The sequence below is a fragment of the Hyperoodon ampullatus genome (assembly GCF_949752795.1).
Source record: "Hyperoodon ampullatus genome assembly, chromosome: 9".
Lineage (NCBI taxonomy): Eukaryota > Metazoa > Chordata > Mammalia > Artiodactyla > Ziphiidae > Hyperoodon > Hyperoodon ampullatus.
In genome coordinates, this window is record NC_136922.1 from 35,792,737 (window position 1) to 35,809,884 (window position 17,148).

General features: G+C 40.6%; 1 protein-coding gene across 1 annotated transcript in view; it reads right to left on the reverse strand.

The window, feature by feature from the left end:
- Positions 1-14,242, reverse strand: part of ITGB8 (integrin subunit beta 8) — a gene marked incomplete at both ends in the record, with an annotated part of 90,779 nt that extends 76,537 nt beyond the window's left edge. The window contains 1 exon segment of the mRNA XM_079711733.1: positions 14,116-14,242. Coding sequence (XP_079567859.1) covers positions 14,116-14,242 — 127 coding nt within the window.
- Between the last annotated feature and the right edge of the window lie 2,906 nt (positions 14,243-17,148).

Sequence of the window (17,148 nt, forward strand, 5' to 3'; positions counted from 1 at the left end):
CTGCAGAAGAAAAGTTTGAAGTTAGCAGAGGTTGGTTCATGAGGTTTAAGGGAAGACACAGTCTCCATAAAATAAAAGTACAAGGTGAAGCAGCAAGTGCTCATGTAGAAGCTGCAGCAAATTATCCAGAAGATCTAGCTAAGATAATTAAAATAAAGTTGATTGCACCAAACAACAAATTTTCAGTGTAGACAAAATAGCCTTATATTGAAAGAAGATGTCATCTAGGACTTTCATAGCTAGAGAGGAAGAGTCAATGCCTGGCTCCAAAGCTTCAGAGGGCAGGCTGACTCTCTTGTTAGGGGCTAATGCAGCTGGTAACTTTAACTTGAAGCCAATGTTCATTTACCATTCGGAAAATCCTAGGGCCCTTAAGAATTATGCTAAATCTACTCTGCTTGTGCTCTATAAATGGAACAACAAAGCCTGGATGAAAGCATATCCGTTTATGACATGGTTTACTGAATATTTTAAGCCCACTTTTGAGACCAACTACTCAGAAAAAAAGATTCTGTTCAAAATATCACTGCTCACTGACAAGGCACCTCATCACCTAAGGGCTTTGATGGAGATGGACAAGATTAATTTGTTTTCATGCCTGCTAACAAAAGTTCATTCTGCAGCCCCTGGATAAAGGAGTAAGTTTGACTTTTGAGTTTTATTTAAGAAGTACCTTTCATAAGGCTATTGCTGCCATAGATAGTGATTCCTCTGAAAGATCTGGGCAAAGTCAATTGAAAACCTTCTGGAAAGGATTAACCATTCTAGATGCCATTAAGAACAGTTGTTATTCATGGGAAGAGGTCAACATATCAATATTAACAGGAGTGTGGAAGAAGTTAATTCCAACCCTCATGTATCACTTCGAGAGATTCAAGACTTCAGTGGAGGAATAACTGCAGATGTGGTGGAAATAATAAGAAAATTAGAATTAGAAGTGGAGCCTGAAGATGTGAGTGAATTGCTACAGTCTCATGATAAAACTTTAACAGATGAAGAGTTGCTTCTCATAGATGAGCAAAGAAAGTGGTTTCTTGAGATGGAATCTACTCCTGGTGAAGATGCTGTGAAGATTGTTGAAATGACGACAAAGGACTTAGAATATTACATAAACTTAGTTGATAAAGCAGCAGCAGGGTTTGAGAGGATTGACTCCAGTTTTGAAAGAAGTTCTGCTGTGGGTAGATGTGATCAAACAGCATTGCATGCTACAGAGAAATCCTTTGTGAAAGGAAGAGTCCATCGATGCAGCAAACTTCATTGTTGTTTTATTTTAAGAAATTGCCAAAACCACCCCAACATTCAGCAACCACCATCCTGATAAGTCAGCAGCCATCAACATCCAGGCAAGACCCTCCCACAAGCAAAAGGATAATGACTCACTGAAGGCTCAGATGACAGCATTTTTCAGCAATAAAATATTTTTAATTAATGTATGTACATTATTTTTTTTAGATATAATGCTTTTGCATACTTACTACATACTACACTACAGTATAGTGTAAGCATAACTTCTATATGTACTGGGAAACGAAAAATTTCATGTGACTTGCTTTTGCAGTATTTGCTTTATTGCAGTGCTCTGGAATCAAACCCAAAATATCTCCAAGGTATGCCTGTATGTAATTTAGTAAAAGGGCCAAGAAAACCCAAGTTCTGTACATGGGCATTTCTGTTTAAAAAAAATTAAACCCAAAGGAATTGATAGGTGCCCAGTGTAGGAGAAAAAACCCATGTCATCTGGGCAGTATTTGAGAAGTCTATCCTGTGGGGAAGCGGGGTGTAACATCCAGTTATAGGTCTAACCGACCAAACATTTCTGCACCACCAAGTAATTCAGTCAGAAGCAGCACTTGTCTTTTTTTAACTTCAAAATCAAACACATCTCTGAGAGGCAGGATTTGTCCAAAAAGCCCTGATATCTGACTTTTGATAATGCCCATAAGTTGATTTCTACCCCAGTAAGTCTACTACCAGATAATCTAGCCTGCAGTCTTGTTCTCAGAGAGTAATGATTTCTGGTATCAATGCTATGCTGACCTGCAAGTAGCCAAGGGTCGGCCCTGGACATATATATTAACACACATGTGCTCCCTAACAGTGGGTGCTGGGCTTTATTCTCCAGCTGTGTCATGCTGTCTTCACTGGGGCACAGGTACCTATTCAGGACACCTCACCCCTTCTAACACCCCGTCTTAGTCCCATCAGATGTCACCAAGCATCGTGTGGCCTTGAAGTCTTCAAGAGGCATCAAACAAGTTATGTCCTCTGAACTAAAGACTGGTACTAATAACATTTAATCTTTGTGTTTCCATTACCAACCTCAGGGGTTGGGCACTGTGATTATATACATTGTCCTTCACCTTAGGGCTCTGGTTCTAGACGGTTGTGGTTGAAACGCTCATCAAAAGGGACATTTTAAACCAAAATTCAGGATACCTGAAACTGACTCCCTTCTTGAGTGTGTTTTTCAGTGTTATCATCTTCCAGATAAATTTTCTTGGAACTTGAGCCTCATGTATCATTTCTAGAGGGTTTTCTTTTGCAAATTATGGTTCAGTTGTCTTCAATTCACCATATAAATCCAAACCAAATGCACAAAAGACAATAGAGTGATACCTTGGGAGGTATGCCTTGTACTAAGAAAGAGACCAGGTAGGTCATTTTTCTGCCAATAATTCAGTTCTGCTACAATGAGTTCTTTGTTTCCAACTAGAACAGCCAGTTCTACAGCAATTTCTGCACACGCCAAAACTTTCCTGCGTTCTTTGTTTTACTGCAATCAATGAATACCTTACACCATTAGGTGTAGCCAGCCTGACCTCCAAGCCTGACTTGAGTAGGCAATTAAAAAAGACAATGCCTAGTCTGGCACTCCATAAGGTACTTCCTTAAGGTCCTGTAGAATTTTGAAATTTTCTTTTAATTATTTTCTTTGTTCGAACTCGTAATATTCTAAAGCTCCTTCAGAGCATCGTAGTCATCCCTCATTCTATAAGACTGAAGATCTTTTCCCTACCTAGTACCTGCAACAGTTACTAGGGAATTTTACTGACTATATGGCCCCCATTGAAATCAGGAGAAATGCTTGTACCTTGGAAAATGTTTGTGGTTCAATTCCAAGGATAGGACCCTGTTACCATATGTATATTTGGAACAACAGTACCTCGACTGTGGCTGTATTTTACCGTCGGCATATCAACTCTTTCAATCCTAGAAGGAGATTGTGTCCAAAATATCAAAACCCCCCTGACCAAAAGCTACTGCACACCTTACATACGTAATGAGAAATATTTGGCACGTTTCTTTAGAGCTGACATATTTCTAGTCTGCTATTCTCCTGTCTTCATTACCAGCCTTTCCCATTTCCAGTCTTTCCAAACTCAGTCTCTCATGGACTTTAGCTTGAATTAGCCTTTGGTTGCTACTCTGGTTCCTCACTCTGTACTACCTGGGTGCTGTGATTTTTTGGGGCAATTCTCTAGAGTAATCAAACTGTACCAGTACTGATCTAGAATGGCAGCAGACTCTATCTTTGACAAATGTCAACAGTGGATTAAAACAAAACAACAACAAAAACACCTGGGAAAGAGTGTAACAACTCTCTTCAAAATAACTATAGTAATGATAGTTTGGCTCATTGATAAGCTCAGCATGAAAGATCACTTTTTAAGACTTTATGTGCTTTTTTAAAATATGAACTTCTAGTACTTTGAATAACAGCATTCAAAATAAAAGCGTCTTTTAGAATCATCTTAAGAGTATATATCCAATAAGACCACTATAATTTAACACTGCAATTTTAATTTAATGATCTTATTCTTATTTCCTAAACTAATTTCCTAAAGTTAGAGAAGATAATTTTAATATATCTATTTAATATTAGTAGTTTCCTAGCAAGAATCGATCCTAGTACTTTTGTTGAAAGGTAGGACTGTTTTAATTAAATTATAAAATCCCAATGGAAATCATTTTGACTTTTATTACATTTTTCTTTCATATGTAAATTAGACTAATTTACTTGCTGTAAAAACAGAAAGGAGGTCACATTAAGACTGATATTTATTATACTCCAATAAAGATGTTAAAAATAAAAGAATTGTAGGAAAAGAAAAAAAAAAGACTGATATTTAAATTGGAAAATAGTCCTTTTAGTCCATAAAGGCAGTTTGGCAGTATTTTTTCCACACATTCATTCACTTATAGATATTAAATATATGCCAGCTGAATAATTCAACTGAATTTGGCTAATTCATGTCAGTAAAATGTTCTTTTGTGTGACATGTTTTAAACCAATAAGGGGAAATAAAAAGTAAAACTAAATTTTAAAATGTATACACTAGACTCTATGACACTGTTTTTCAGGAAAATAGAATTTAGTGTAATCTGTATACATCTCAGAGCTTTACCAGAAAGCACCTTGACGTAAAGTAGTAGTTCTCTTTATTCAGTGATCTATGGTGCGTTCGTATTGGAGGTCTGTCACCCTCCCCCCAGTAATATTTAAGGTACTAGACAAATCTGTCCCTAACTTTTTTTAGGGCGGGAGCAAGAGTACAAATCGTTGCAGGCATAACAGGATTAAATATTTAACAGTTAAAACCCAGGCTAAGAAACTATTACATAAAATAACTTCTGTTTTCCTACATTGATAAACACGCATTGATAATGCCCTAGAAGGCTAGGTCTGAATTTAGAATTACAGATTCTTAAGATTTCTAGTTGGGTACTTTGCAGTGTGTGTTGTTCCTCCAGCCCTCAATCTGCCCCTCTTCTCTCTCACTTCTAGATTTATTCTGCAAAGCAAATAGCCTATCACTTACCTGCATGGATACTCCAGCCTGCATGTCCAAGCTCTATTTATTTCCCCTCTCCTCGGGTTTGGCATGTGGGTGACACAGTCTAAAGAAAGTAGGTTGGGGCTGCTTGGGCAGAGAATTCTAAAGATGATCTAGAAGGGAATTGAAGACTCTGGACAGGCATGCCCCATGGATTCCTTGCCTGTGGACAGGGCCAGAGCAAGGCCCTCCAAGGCCCGGGATAGAGACTCTTCTTACCCCTGGAAGATAGTCTGTTATGAGGCTGAGAGTGCAGAGTCAAACCCACGCAGGTCTGAACTCTGGTTCTATTACTTATTAGCTAAGAGGTCTTGAAGAAGTTATTCAATTACTCTTTAACTAGTTTGATTACCTATAAAATGTGAATTATCAGAGTACATACCTCAGAGGGTTGTGGGCATTAAAGGGTATATCTTCCTATCATATATACAGGAGTGTGTCTGGCATAGAGAAAATACCTTACAAATGTTAACTATTGTTGTTATTTTAACTCCAGAACAGTGCCTGACACAAAGCTATAGATGCTTTAAGAAAATCTGAGTGTATAATGATTAAATTGATTAGAATATCTTGTTTTTTCATTACATTTTTTAGTATTTGGTTAAAATGACTACAAATTTCAGTTTGTATAATCTAAGTAGAAATCAATTTTAAAATATACACTGAGGGTAAAGGATCAGGATTACTTTTCATATTAATTAAAAACAATGAAAATAATTATCACAGAAATTTGAAAGCAAAACAAATTTGTAAAAAATAGATTAAAAAACTAAGCTCTATTGTGATCTTTGCTAAAGATTTGCCTATCAAGTCAAGAGACTGCTTTTTGGAGTGGACTGGGAATGCAGAAACAAACGTCCTTTCATGGTGTTAAACCTTTTATAGTAGAACTCACATTCAAAAGAAAACTGTATTTCTTAAAGTTCAAATTCTAGTGAGGATTAGAGCTGAATAGGGCTTATTTGCTTAGCTTCCCAATTTAAAACTTATCACTATTATCCTCACCTCATTCATTGAGTCATTTACTTCAAATAATTTATTAGGGCCTATTGCATGCTAGGCATTGAAAATGCAGAATCAACAGGCACAGTTTCTCCTCTCAAGGAGGTCACAGGTTGATGTGGAGACAGGACTTGAACGAGGAGCCAGAATGTTAGGCATGGGATGTTCTGGAAGGGCTTTGCATACCATGCAGAGGAGCCTGAAGACGATGGAACCCATGAAGATTCTGAGTAGGGAGGTAAAGTGTGGACAAAGGTTTGAAATAATGGAGACTGGTTAGGACACTCATAGATTTTGCCAGAAGATTTGCCTCATGGAATGAAGACTATTTCAGGCTTTCTCTACTCTAGTGGCATTGTATTAAAAGGAGCGGATAGAGTCGAGAAACCATTATGGACAGAGTTGATGCTAAAAAACAAAAATCTCCATTTTCCTTTAGTCATCTTACCTAGAATCACCCACTTATTTATCATCTTGTCACCCCTTCACTACCTTTCAACTCTTTTCTTCCTAGCCATAAGTGATAATTTGATGACCTTTAATAGCAAAGGGGAAAAAAACTCCTATTACTGTTAACAGCTTAGAAATCCTAGTGTATCTTTTTGCCTCCCGTTTTCAGGAAGAAGCTAAACTATAGGAAAGATTGTGAAATGTCTGACGTGTACCATAGAAAGAAAAAAATTTAAGAAATTTAACGTTATCTTACTAGAATGACCTACTCTGACTATCCTGTATATAATAGTAGACTGTCCAGTCCCTCTCAGGTCAGTTCCCTCACTTTGCTTTATTTTTTCTTCTTTTTACCATATATATTCACACACACACACACACACACACACATATATTTATATATACACATGTGTATGTATGATATATGTCATGTGATAAATTGTATATCATATATATCATGCATATATACACATGTATATATACATGTGTTTGTCTTCTTCAGTTAGAATGTAAGCATCATGAGAGCAGGGACTTTGTTTTGCTCTCTGCTATATTCTTAGTGCTTAGATAGAGCCTTTGATGTCTCAGCACTAAACTCTTCCCTGAAGAGTCACAATCTCTTGCACTCTTTGGATGGCTCCCACGGAAAAGAGTGGTGAGAAGAAAGGGCCATTCTTCCACCAATGAGGTGATGACCAGAGAATAAACCATCAGCATTTACCTGTGTACATATGGAGTAGGCTTTAAAAGAAGCATGGCCCTTGGACGCTCAAAGAGATCTGGAAGTTTGCCATGAAGGAGGTGGGAACTCCAGATGTGTACATTGACAGGAAGCTTAACAAAGCTGTCTGAGCCAAGGGAATAGGAATGTCCTATACCGTATCCATATGTGGGAAACAAGGGTGAAGATTCACTAAACAAGCTTTATATGTTGATAACCTATAAACCTGTCACCACTTTCAGAAATCTATAGACAGTCCATATAGATGTGAACTAACCGCTGCTGTCAAATAGTTATAAAACTGAAATCATTCACACACACACACACACACACACACACACACACACACACACACACACACAGCAAAAACTTCTGCCTGAATAAAGTACAGCAGTAGAAGCCTTGAGCCTGGCGTATACTGGAAATACCATGCTCTAAATGACCAATATTGGTAGACTACTGGCTATGGCTAATCACTGTAAATATTTAACAGCCGAAAAAACACTTACTTTGTAAAAATGCACGGAGAAAAAATAATATGACTATATTAAACAATATAGAGTATCAAGCTATATAATAGAGTGGCTCCAAATGGCTAGGAATGCTTTGAGCCCTATGTTGATCAATGGTGTGATGCCTAGTACCATGATTTTGTCCCTTTGAACACTCTGACTGAACTGGTTACCAGCTACTTAGTAGGTCAATGTCTTTCTCTTTTCCTTTCTTTCTCATAACCACAAGTCAAACACATCTGTAACACATTGGAAATCCTGTGGGAGGCAGAGTTTCGCTCCAGGTTACGCCCGTAAGGCCACGTGTCTTCTCGTCCTTTCTTACTCCCATATGAAAACAACCATAGTGAGGTGTATATGAGGTTGGGAGTATTTGCCTCCACAGGAGGTATGTTTTCACCATGCCCTGATTCACAAATCTTTATCCTCCTCTCTGCAGTTACTCTGTGAGGGTAACAGCATTACATGGCATAGCCCAGCAATCTCCAGGGAAGGAGGTCCAAACTCTGTTCCTAGGCTTCCGTGCTCTCACATGCATGTTACCTATGGCCATTGTTTCCTTGCCTCCTGGACAACCCTGAAACACCCAGATTTCCACCACAATTCACCTTTGCACACCAACAATCGAGAAAGGGGATGAATGAAAAGCCTTTTTCCAAATATGCCATGGGCCTCCTCATGAAGCTCCTCTATCTGACAGTCACACTGAATGTATAACTTAAACATCTAGAAACTTTTTAAATCAAGTATGAGGCAGCATAACCGAGTTCAAATCCCATCTTTTCTACTTACTAGCTAGGTGATTTTCAGTGAGTTACTTATCTCCTCTGTGCTTCAGTTTCCTCATTTCTATAACAGGAATAACAATTCTACCTCTTTCATAGTGTTAGTATGAAGGTTAAATTAATGTGGTAAATCATTTATATCAGTGCATGGCACAGAGAGAGAGCTACCCAGTTGTTTGTGAAATTACATGAGCATTGCATTTTCTTTCCACTACATATAGAAGCCATACTTATATGACAACTTTAGGATACAACTGGAAAAGTTACATTTCTAGAAATTAGCAATTAGGTCACCTACTTAAGAAGCTCAGTATTTAATTGTTCAATTTAATAAAATGCAATATGCATAAGCATAAAACATTTTTTTCTATGGCTTCTTTTATAATCAATAAATAGCTTACAGAATACATTTCATATATAACTGGAGAAGATACATAGGGCCTCACAGTCCTCATGCTGGCAAAACTCCTCTAAATGTGTAGACTTGGGCTGCAACAGGGACTAGAGTTTTGAGGACCAAGAAGAACTGAGCATAAACAATACAGGATTGGTTATGAATGTTGTCAGGTCATTCAATGAATATATAAAAAGACTATTTCCTTATGTCACTTTGGTAAGGTAAGATTCAATAATGTCAAAAATAACAATTTTTATATAAGTTACTCATTGAGACCTATCACTGAAGCCTATCAAACCAGTGAAAAGACATCATTTAAATGACTGAGAATGCTATACAACAGGCACTTTCAAAGAGGATGCTTTGAGCATCTTTGCTTAATAAGTACAAAGAAGAGAAAGACTGTATCACAAGGCAAACAGTTGATTACTTTTTAAGAAAACTGGATGGTCTCTGCATATCAGGCCCCATTTATTAAAAAGTTTAAAGAACTTTAAATATAAACTGTACCTTCTGAGATCCATCTAGTGATCAATAGAATGCCCCTGGGGGAGGGGAGTGGTGAACAAAGTGAAAATTTAACATAAACTATACCTGGATAAATCTAATTTAGCAGGTGGGGCAGAAAAGGCTGTTAAACAACACAGACCAGATTATCTCAAATACTTTATTTGCTTCAACGAAGGTTCATTCAAAATGGAGTACAGGAAAATTGAAAAGGCAATATATTGTTGCTATATCATGTTATTTCTTATGTCTCATAAAAATATCAAATTGGAATGAAAACTGATTATCTTGTTAACTGTCTACATTAAATCCTATTCAATAGTGTTCCTTTCTCTTCTAAACTATATCCTCTGACTTCCCTTGTTTTATTAAAGTTACTAACTAATTTTGTTTTCAGTCCAATCAAGGCTTAATTAGCTTAATAGGTATACATATTCATGAATAAATAATATATCTTTAAGACTTAAACATACATTTTAAAAAATATCAGCTGGTTAATATTATTCTAAGATCTTTTTCTACCTGGTCAGTCCTCTTATTCTTCAGAGTGCTATGTATGGTTCTACCACTTGAAGATATCCTATACTTAAAAAAAAAAAAGTTATGGTATTAATTCAACTTTTATCAAATCTGAGTGGACAAAAGAAAATCACAGCAAAATCAGCTTTTTAGGCAATTGAGGTGGTGACCTGACCATGGAATGTGAGAGAAACAGAGAAATCAAGGGTGCTGCCAAAGTGTTTCCCAAACTACTGGAAGACTGACATCGCTTACTGAGATGAAGAAGAGTGTGAAAGGAGCAAACCTGAGGGAGAAAATTGGAAGTTTGGTTTTGACTATGTTAGGGTTAACTTTGCCTTTAGACATACAGTGGAGATGTTGACTAGGCAGTTTGCTAGACGCTCCGGAGATGAGATAAGAGGGCAGGACTGGAGTTGTCAGCATAGAAATGGTATTTAATACCCAAGACCTGATCAGTCCACCTGAGACCCAGTATATATCGAGAAGAGAACATCTGAGGGCTGAATCCTGGGCCACTCCTATATTTGGAGTTTGGGACATGAGAAAGAACCAACATCAGGGACGGAGAAGGAGCTTAAACCAAGAGAATGTGGGTCCAGGAAGCCAAGAAAAGAAGTGTTTCAAAGGTGGGAGTGATCAACAGTGTCAGCTCGCTGACAGATGGTAGGTCAAGAAGGATGAAGACTATGAACTGACCATGGATTTGACAATAGGAAGGTCACTGTGATCTTAACAGAGTGGTGTAACTTCAGGGATGATAAAGAAATCCTGAGCAATGGATTAAAAGAGAAGGTGAGGAGAATTGGAGACAGCAAGTATGGACAACTCTTTCAAGAATTTTTGCTACAAAGGAGACAGAAATAGAAGATGAGAGCTATTACAGCATGTATGGATATGCATATGCTGTAAATGATCTAGTAGAGAGGAGAAAAATGATGATTCAAGAGACAGGGGGAACAGTCCTTAAAACTGAAACTCAAACAAGGTATACCTGCTGTGATTCCACTGGAATAAAGTAATTACATTTGTCTGCATTTTTTCTTTTTCATATGCGTGCATACTTTTTAAAGAATATTTTTAATGGAGCTATCTAGTAGAACCACTGAGAAGCAAATACTTGAAACTGTCTTTGCCTTTGCTTGCCTCCCTCACTTCCACATTCCTCCCTTTAAAGATAGTGGATGTTCTTGTGGCCCTAAATTTTAGCTAAAAAAATTCGTGTTATGGGGATTAATGAAGCGTGCTTCTCCTCCAGTAGTATTTTGATTTACTGATATATTTTAGGACAAAATGATATGAGACATTTGCTTCAAAATAGTCTTGTTGGGGGAAGGAAAGGAAATGCGTGGGGAAAGACATGAAAGAAGTTGGGCTTCAGTTGATAGTTGATGAAGCTGGGTGATGGGTCTGTGGTGATTCCTTACACCATTCTTTCTTCTTCTTTGTGTGTTTGAAAATGTCCGTAATATAAAGTTAAAAATTAGAAGAAACATAGCGTCAATACCATGCTTAATCCAAAGAAATCCATTAAATGGTGATAATTTGGTAACAGGTGAAAGAACTGTTTGGGGGCACAGGAATTTTTATGGCATTTTTCAAATCATGTCACCTACTTTGCTGGTATGATTTGAAAATATACAGCACAAACATAGCCTTTTCATATACAGTACAAGCTTTTTTATCGGAAAGTATCTCAGTTGCTTTAAGATAGAATTAATTTGGATGCTTATTGTGCAAATAATTTGGAAAACTGGATTTTTAAAAATGAAGCGTTGGTTCTCTTAAATATCCTCTCGCTTTAGGTAAGCATAAAGAATTCTGAAACTTATTCTATAAAACATGTTCTGAGGTAATATACTACACTTACAAAACAATGCTAATACAGTTGATTGTTATGTAACAGAATAAATAGTTGATTATGCACAGAAGGTGAAATTTCAGCGCAATAGTTACCACTTTCCAAAAAGAAATGGTAGTTTCTGAAATTTGTCACTCTTATATTGCTATATAAAAATTTAGGTTAAAAAGGTTTTTAGCCTTTCAAAACTAGCAAATGTCGAAACAGCAGTGTTACTACATTAGCTCTTCAAATATTAACCATTAGGTATTCTCTAGTGTTTTCCAGTTACTCATTAACCATTTTATAGTGTTATTGTTTCTCTGATTGTCAGTAATTTCCACCAAGGAAAGTTGAAAAACAAACTCCAATAATTTTTTTTCTAGATCAGAATAATGTTCAGATTTTATTAATAACATCCCCCTTTCTCACGATATATTTGTTATTAAAAGTCCACTATGTATTTGGGACTTGTAAATTCTACTTCAAAAATTAAACCCAAAGTTGTGCCGTTTATGGTTTCTTTTGTATGGCTTTATTGCCCTCAACATTTCCTTGGTGTAAACTACTGAGCAAGGGAACAAGATTTCCTTTGTAACTGATACCTAAATTCCTATTCTGCTTTAAGCATCTAATTTGTACTGTGAAGACATATAATTTGAGACTTGTAGCTATATCACAAAAGTACAACAGTTTACGCTGATCTCTAATTTTCTGAGTTGTACTGGCTATAATTTAAATTTTTTGCATGTTTTTAACTGCAGTGCAAACCAGTATACATCAGAAATCTTTGTATATTGACAGAGACTGGGAAAAGGATGCCTTGTTCTGATTTCAGATAAGCATTCCCTTTTCACAACTGCAGGTGCAAGAGAGCTCATTCATAATATTTGCTTCAAATCAGCTACAGTCACTGGGTGGAAATACAATGCTCTTACATGAGAACTTGACTAATCTTTACAAACACAATGAATATTTTTAAAAAACTCACAATTACTAGCAAAATCTGGGGGCAAGTAGCACTTTTTCTTTTGCCTAAGTATTGGGAACAAAATATACTCTGTTGACACAAGTTTTGGTCATCTTACTAGTGTATGTGCGTGTGTATGTATTTACTAAATCCAGAAAAATACTTTGTCACTTATTAACACAGGATGGAGTTATGCTCAGTGGTGTCACTTAACCGATAATTGATAATGTTACTTTTTCTTTGCCTTAAGTTTCACTTATTTTGAAATCAACTTATAAGCCAAAAAAGAGCCACAAGATAAAAATTAACTCTAACTGCTCTCATTTCACACAGTTGGATAAATCTTCTTTGGAAACAAATATTAGACAGCTGTGTATGCAACCAATAATTGAAGCTAGCATGTTTCCATTATAAACCCTTATCTATAAGGTTATGACTTGATGGTTTTAATTAGCTCCAGGCAGAAATTTGGCTCGTCAATTCAAAGCATAGGAGAACATTTTAGTATACAGAACAATTACAACTCTCCTTCAACAGGAGAGGCCAGAGAAAGGCTCTAATAGAATTTGTCTCAATGACCAAACACAGATAAAGTAAACATGTTCCAAAAAGTATGGCAATAATCATTGCATTGGCAAAAATAAATATTTGGCCTACATTTAATACCAATAAGAACTCATCCTAAATTCATAATTATTATTATCACTTACTTTATGTCTTACTGTTTGCTAACAATCCAGTACTGCCACCTTAAACTTGCATCTAATTCAGAAGTGCCAAAGCACCTTTTCATACACTATTTGACTTGAGCTTCTCTTTGTGATTTGTAAAATGAGGGGACAATATCCTTTATAAAGAAGTATCCTCTCCAAATCAGGTCTTTCTGACAAAAGTGGCTTGCCTGGACTGAAAGTTGTCAATCCTGCTCTAGGGTTCTGTCTCAGGGTCTCCGTCTCAAGGATTGATCTCACTGAGGGATCAGTTAGCTAGGAATTGTTTCTTGAGCTGAAAAAACAGTGACTTAAAGCAAGAATATTCTTCATATATGTTTAAGTCATTCAAGCTGAGCACTATGGTAGAGGAAACTCGTGTGCAGCTATCCTTTTCTTTCATGGACTCAAAAACAGAATGCTCACTCTCATTATACCAGTTTATCCTCAGGCTTGAATCAAATGCAAGCTAGGGGTTAGTGGACCCACATATTAGAAAGATGGGGAGCATCTTCAAGGATGCCTTCAAGGAGGATGCCTTCAAGGACGGGGCAGAACCCCTAAACGGGCTTCTTTAAATACGGCCCACCACCCTCCCAAATTTCCATTCTATTACTGCCTCCCTCAGCAGCACACAGGGTCTCCTCAGGTAATCAGTTATTGCTGTCCCTCTAGGGAGGAAACGCTTGATACCTGGCCTCCCTCGGGCCACCTGCAATAGAGAACGGCGCCACACACCCACCCTTCTGAAGTTCTCCGCAGATGGAGGCTGTCACCGGGCCGCTTACCTGGCCGGGATGCTCTTCGTGACAGCCCAAGACCTTTGAGGAAGGGAAGAAAACAGAAGAAAACAAAACAACTTACCACTTTGGCCCAGTCCAAGAACAACTGAAAACACCCAGGCCGCCCGGAGGAATGGGGCAGGACCTGGCCTGCAGTTTTGCAGGCAGACTAATGTGGCAGTAAAAAAAGCCAGGGCCGAGCGGCACATAATGCAAAGCAGCCCGCACTGCACCGCGCCCGCCGCCTGGCTGCTAACCGGATGCGCGCTCGCGCTCCCGGGCGCGAAGTGCCAAGTGTTGCTAGGACGTTTCCAGCAGGCCGGGCAGGCGGACCCTGCGGCTCGGAGCAAACGATGCAGGTACGGCGGCCTGGGCACAGCTCGGCATTTCAGGGCCCCCGCGGCCCTCCCAGCTCCGCACGGCCGGTCCCGCGATCTCCGCGAGAAGCACCTCCTCTGACGGCCAATGGCCCGGGGCGGCGACGCGAGCAAAGGCTCCGCAGCCCGCTCTGGGACAAAGAAAAGAGCTTTTGTCTCTCTCCAGCCGATGGGGCTTCTGCTGCATAAATCAGCTTAGCGAAGAGCCAAACACAATCAAAGCCAAACAAAGCCCGAAGCTGGGGGGAAAAACCAGCCTAATGTACATTCAGTGGGTGATGCTGCATCTGTGGGAGGGGACGCTGGCGAGGCCGAAGGGGAAAAAAGTCGATGGCGCATCAATGAGGTCGAGCTTCTTCCACAGGTGGGCAGGGAAGCCAGCTTCACTTAATTGCAACTTTGCAGCCTCGTCAGCTGAGCAGCGGGCAAAGTCGAAGTGGCAGCGTCCTGGTTGGCGAGGGAGGAAGCTTGATGTGCCAGCAGCCGGGGGAGGCGGCCCCGGAGCGCCCTAGAAGCCCCCGCCGGCGCCCGCGGACACTGAGTGAAGCATCGCAGCTCCCTGCTTGACCGGGAGTGGAGCGCACGGCCGCGAGCGCAGGAGGAGAGGTCCCCCAGGGGTGCAGGAGCCTGGATTCACGGGGGCGGGTGCTTCGTGCCCTCGTCCTTTTGGCCCCAGTGTGCTGCTCAGGCGTCCCGCCGTCCGGAGCCGGGACAGCTGTCGCGCTCTGGGATGCACCCCGGAGATGATGAGAAGGAGGCGAGGCTGGCGAGGGGCGGGGGAGGAATGGTCCTGCCCCGGCCCCCGGCTGGGGTGGGGAGGAGGGTTGGGGCTCCCAAAGTGCGGGTAGCTAGGCGCTTTCGGGCTGCGAGTTGCTAGGAAACCGCCCCACGCTACAGAGTTCCTTGCCGCGGCCGCCCGCAGGCGCGGCGGAGGCTCGGGCTGCAGCAACAGCTCGGAGCAGCGTGGGCGGGACATTGGTGAGGCATGAAGTCACCGCGGCCCACACTCGCTCTTTGTTTTGCTCACTCCAGCTCTTTTTCTTCCCCTTGGCTCTGAGAGTTGCCATTCCCATCGTTCACAAGAACTCCTGATGCGTAGCTGCGCAGCAGGAATCTCACACCGTGTTCTCTTTCCCCCTCCTCTCCGAATCCCTACATCCCAACGCTCGCCTAGGTGGCGCGGAGACTAGCTCAGCAAGAGTGGCAGCTGTGCGCAAACCCCAGCCTCTGACCCCGAAGCTGCGCGTTCCTTTGTTGGGAGATACTCATTGCTCGGCAGCTGCCACAGACTACGTGGAGTCCAGGCACCTCTCCCCGCCCCCAACACCCTCTGTTCCGCTGGTGCGCACTGCCCACTTTGCTGGCAGAGCTCGGAGCTCACCCTTTGCCCCACCCCAAGACTGTTCGGCGTCTCCCCAACCCTTGGAGAGTTGGGCCGGTCCGCAGGGGCTGTACCCGGAGTTGCAGCTGAAATTTCTCACGGCTCTTTCTCCACTCGGAGCCTCAGCCCTGAGGTGGACAGCCCTGCTCTTCCCAGGGTCTGGTGGTGGCTCTGGGCTTTTGCCAGTCACGGTGGATCTTTTGACCTTAAGCGTCACCTTCCTTCCAAATAAACGGAACAAAGAAGTTACAAAGGGCGGCGGAGCAGAAGAGTGAGACTTAGGAGAGGAGGTGGGAGGGCCGTTCTGCCTGTTGAAATTTCGGTTCAAGCCTGGAGCGGGTGTTAAGCCCGGCAACTGTCGGGGAAGCCGCGCGCCTTATTGGGTCCCATTCCTACGACGTTAGGCCGAGGGAGGGAACCCAGTCCCCCGGATTGAAAACAAGGCGCTGTTTCCAATCTGAGACACAGGCTGATGGTTCTCTTTCCTCTAGGGGCAGGAGAGGTTCCCCGTGGTAAAGTCTGACCTCTCATTTTTCCACTAGCAGCCTGCCCGATCTCTTTCATAGAGCACCGCCTCTTACAGGCATCAGAGCATTCCAGCCAGGTCAAGGTGAAATATGCGGGAGTTTCCCTCCTTATTTGTTTAATAGTTTCCATCTCCATATTTGGAGTAAAAAAACAAGTAGGAAGCTTTCTCGCTCTTTTTTTTTTTCTTTCTTTCTGTTTTCTAATTGTTAACTGAGTGAATGGAAAGTACCTGGTTAATAAACCACGACATTAAAAACTCCCCCTTTCCAGGTGTGGACTTAACATTGGGGCCCACAGGATTAGCTAAGCAAACCAGGAACGCAGCTGGAAAATTACAAGTGCCCTGGATCTACAAAGCAGGTCCTTTTGAGAGACCAAATGAATGACCCAAACCTGAAAAAACTGATGCTTGTAAATGTAATTCCACTCTTGGCAATGCACTCTACATAGAATTAAATCCAGCCCAGCTTCATTTTTTATTTTCTTTCCTTAGTTCCAAGTTTGAACAGCTATAGTTTTGCTTTCGGTGGTCTTAAAGGAAGGATCCTGAAAAATGGCTGGAGTGGGGATGAGGATTTGAAATTTGAACACAGAAGGAACATATTCAAGCTTTGATTAGTGACTCTTCAGTGAGGCAGCATGTGTATTCTCCAGAGATTAGTTCACAACCCTAAGGAATGCAGCCACCCTTGAGACAGTGCATTGCTACAATAAAGAAAAAAGGTCAATCCATAATCCCTATAAGGATGTATGTGTAAGTACCCTCTGCATTGTTGAGTGATTATCACATCAGAGTTTCATGACATTTTTAACTCTAATTCTTAGTGTT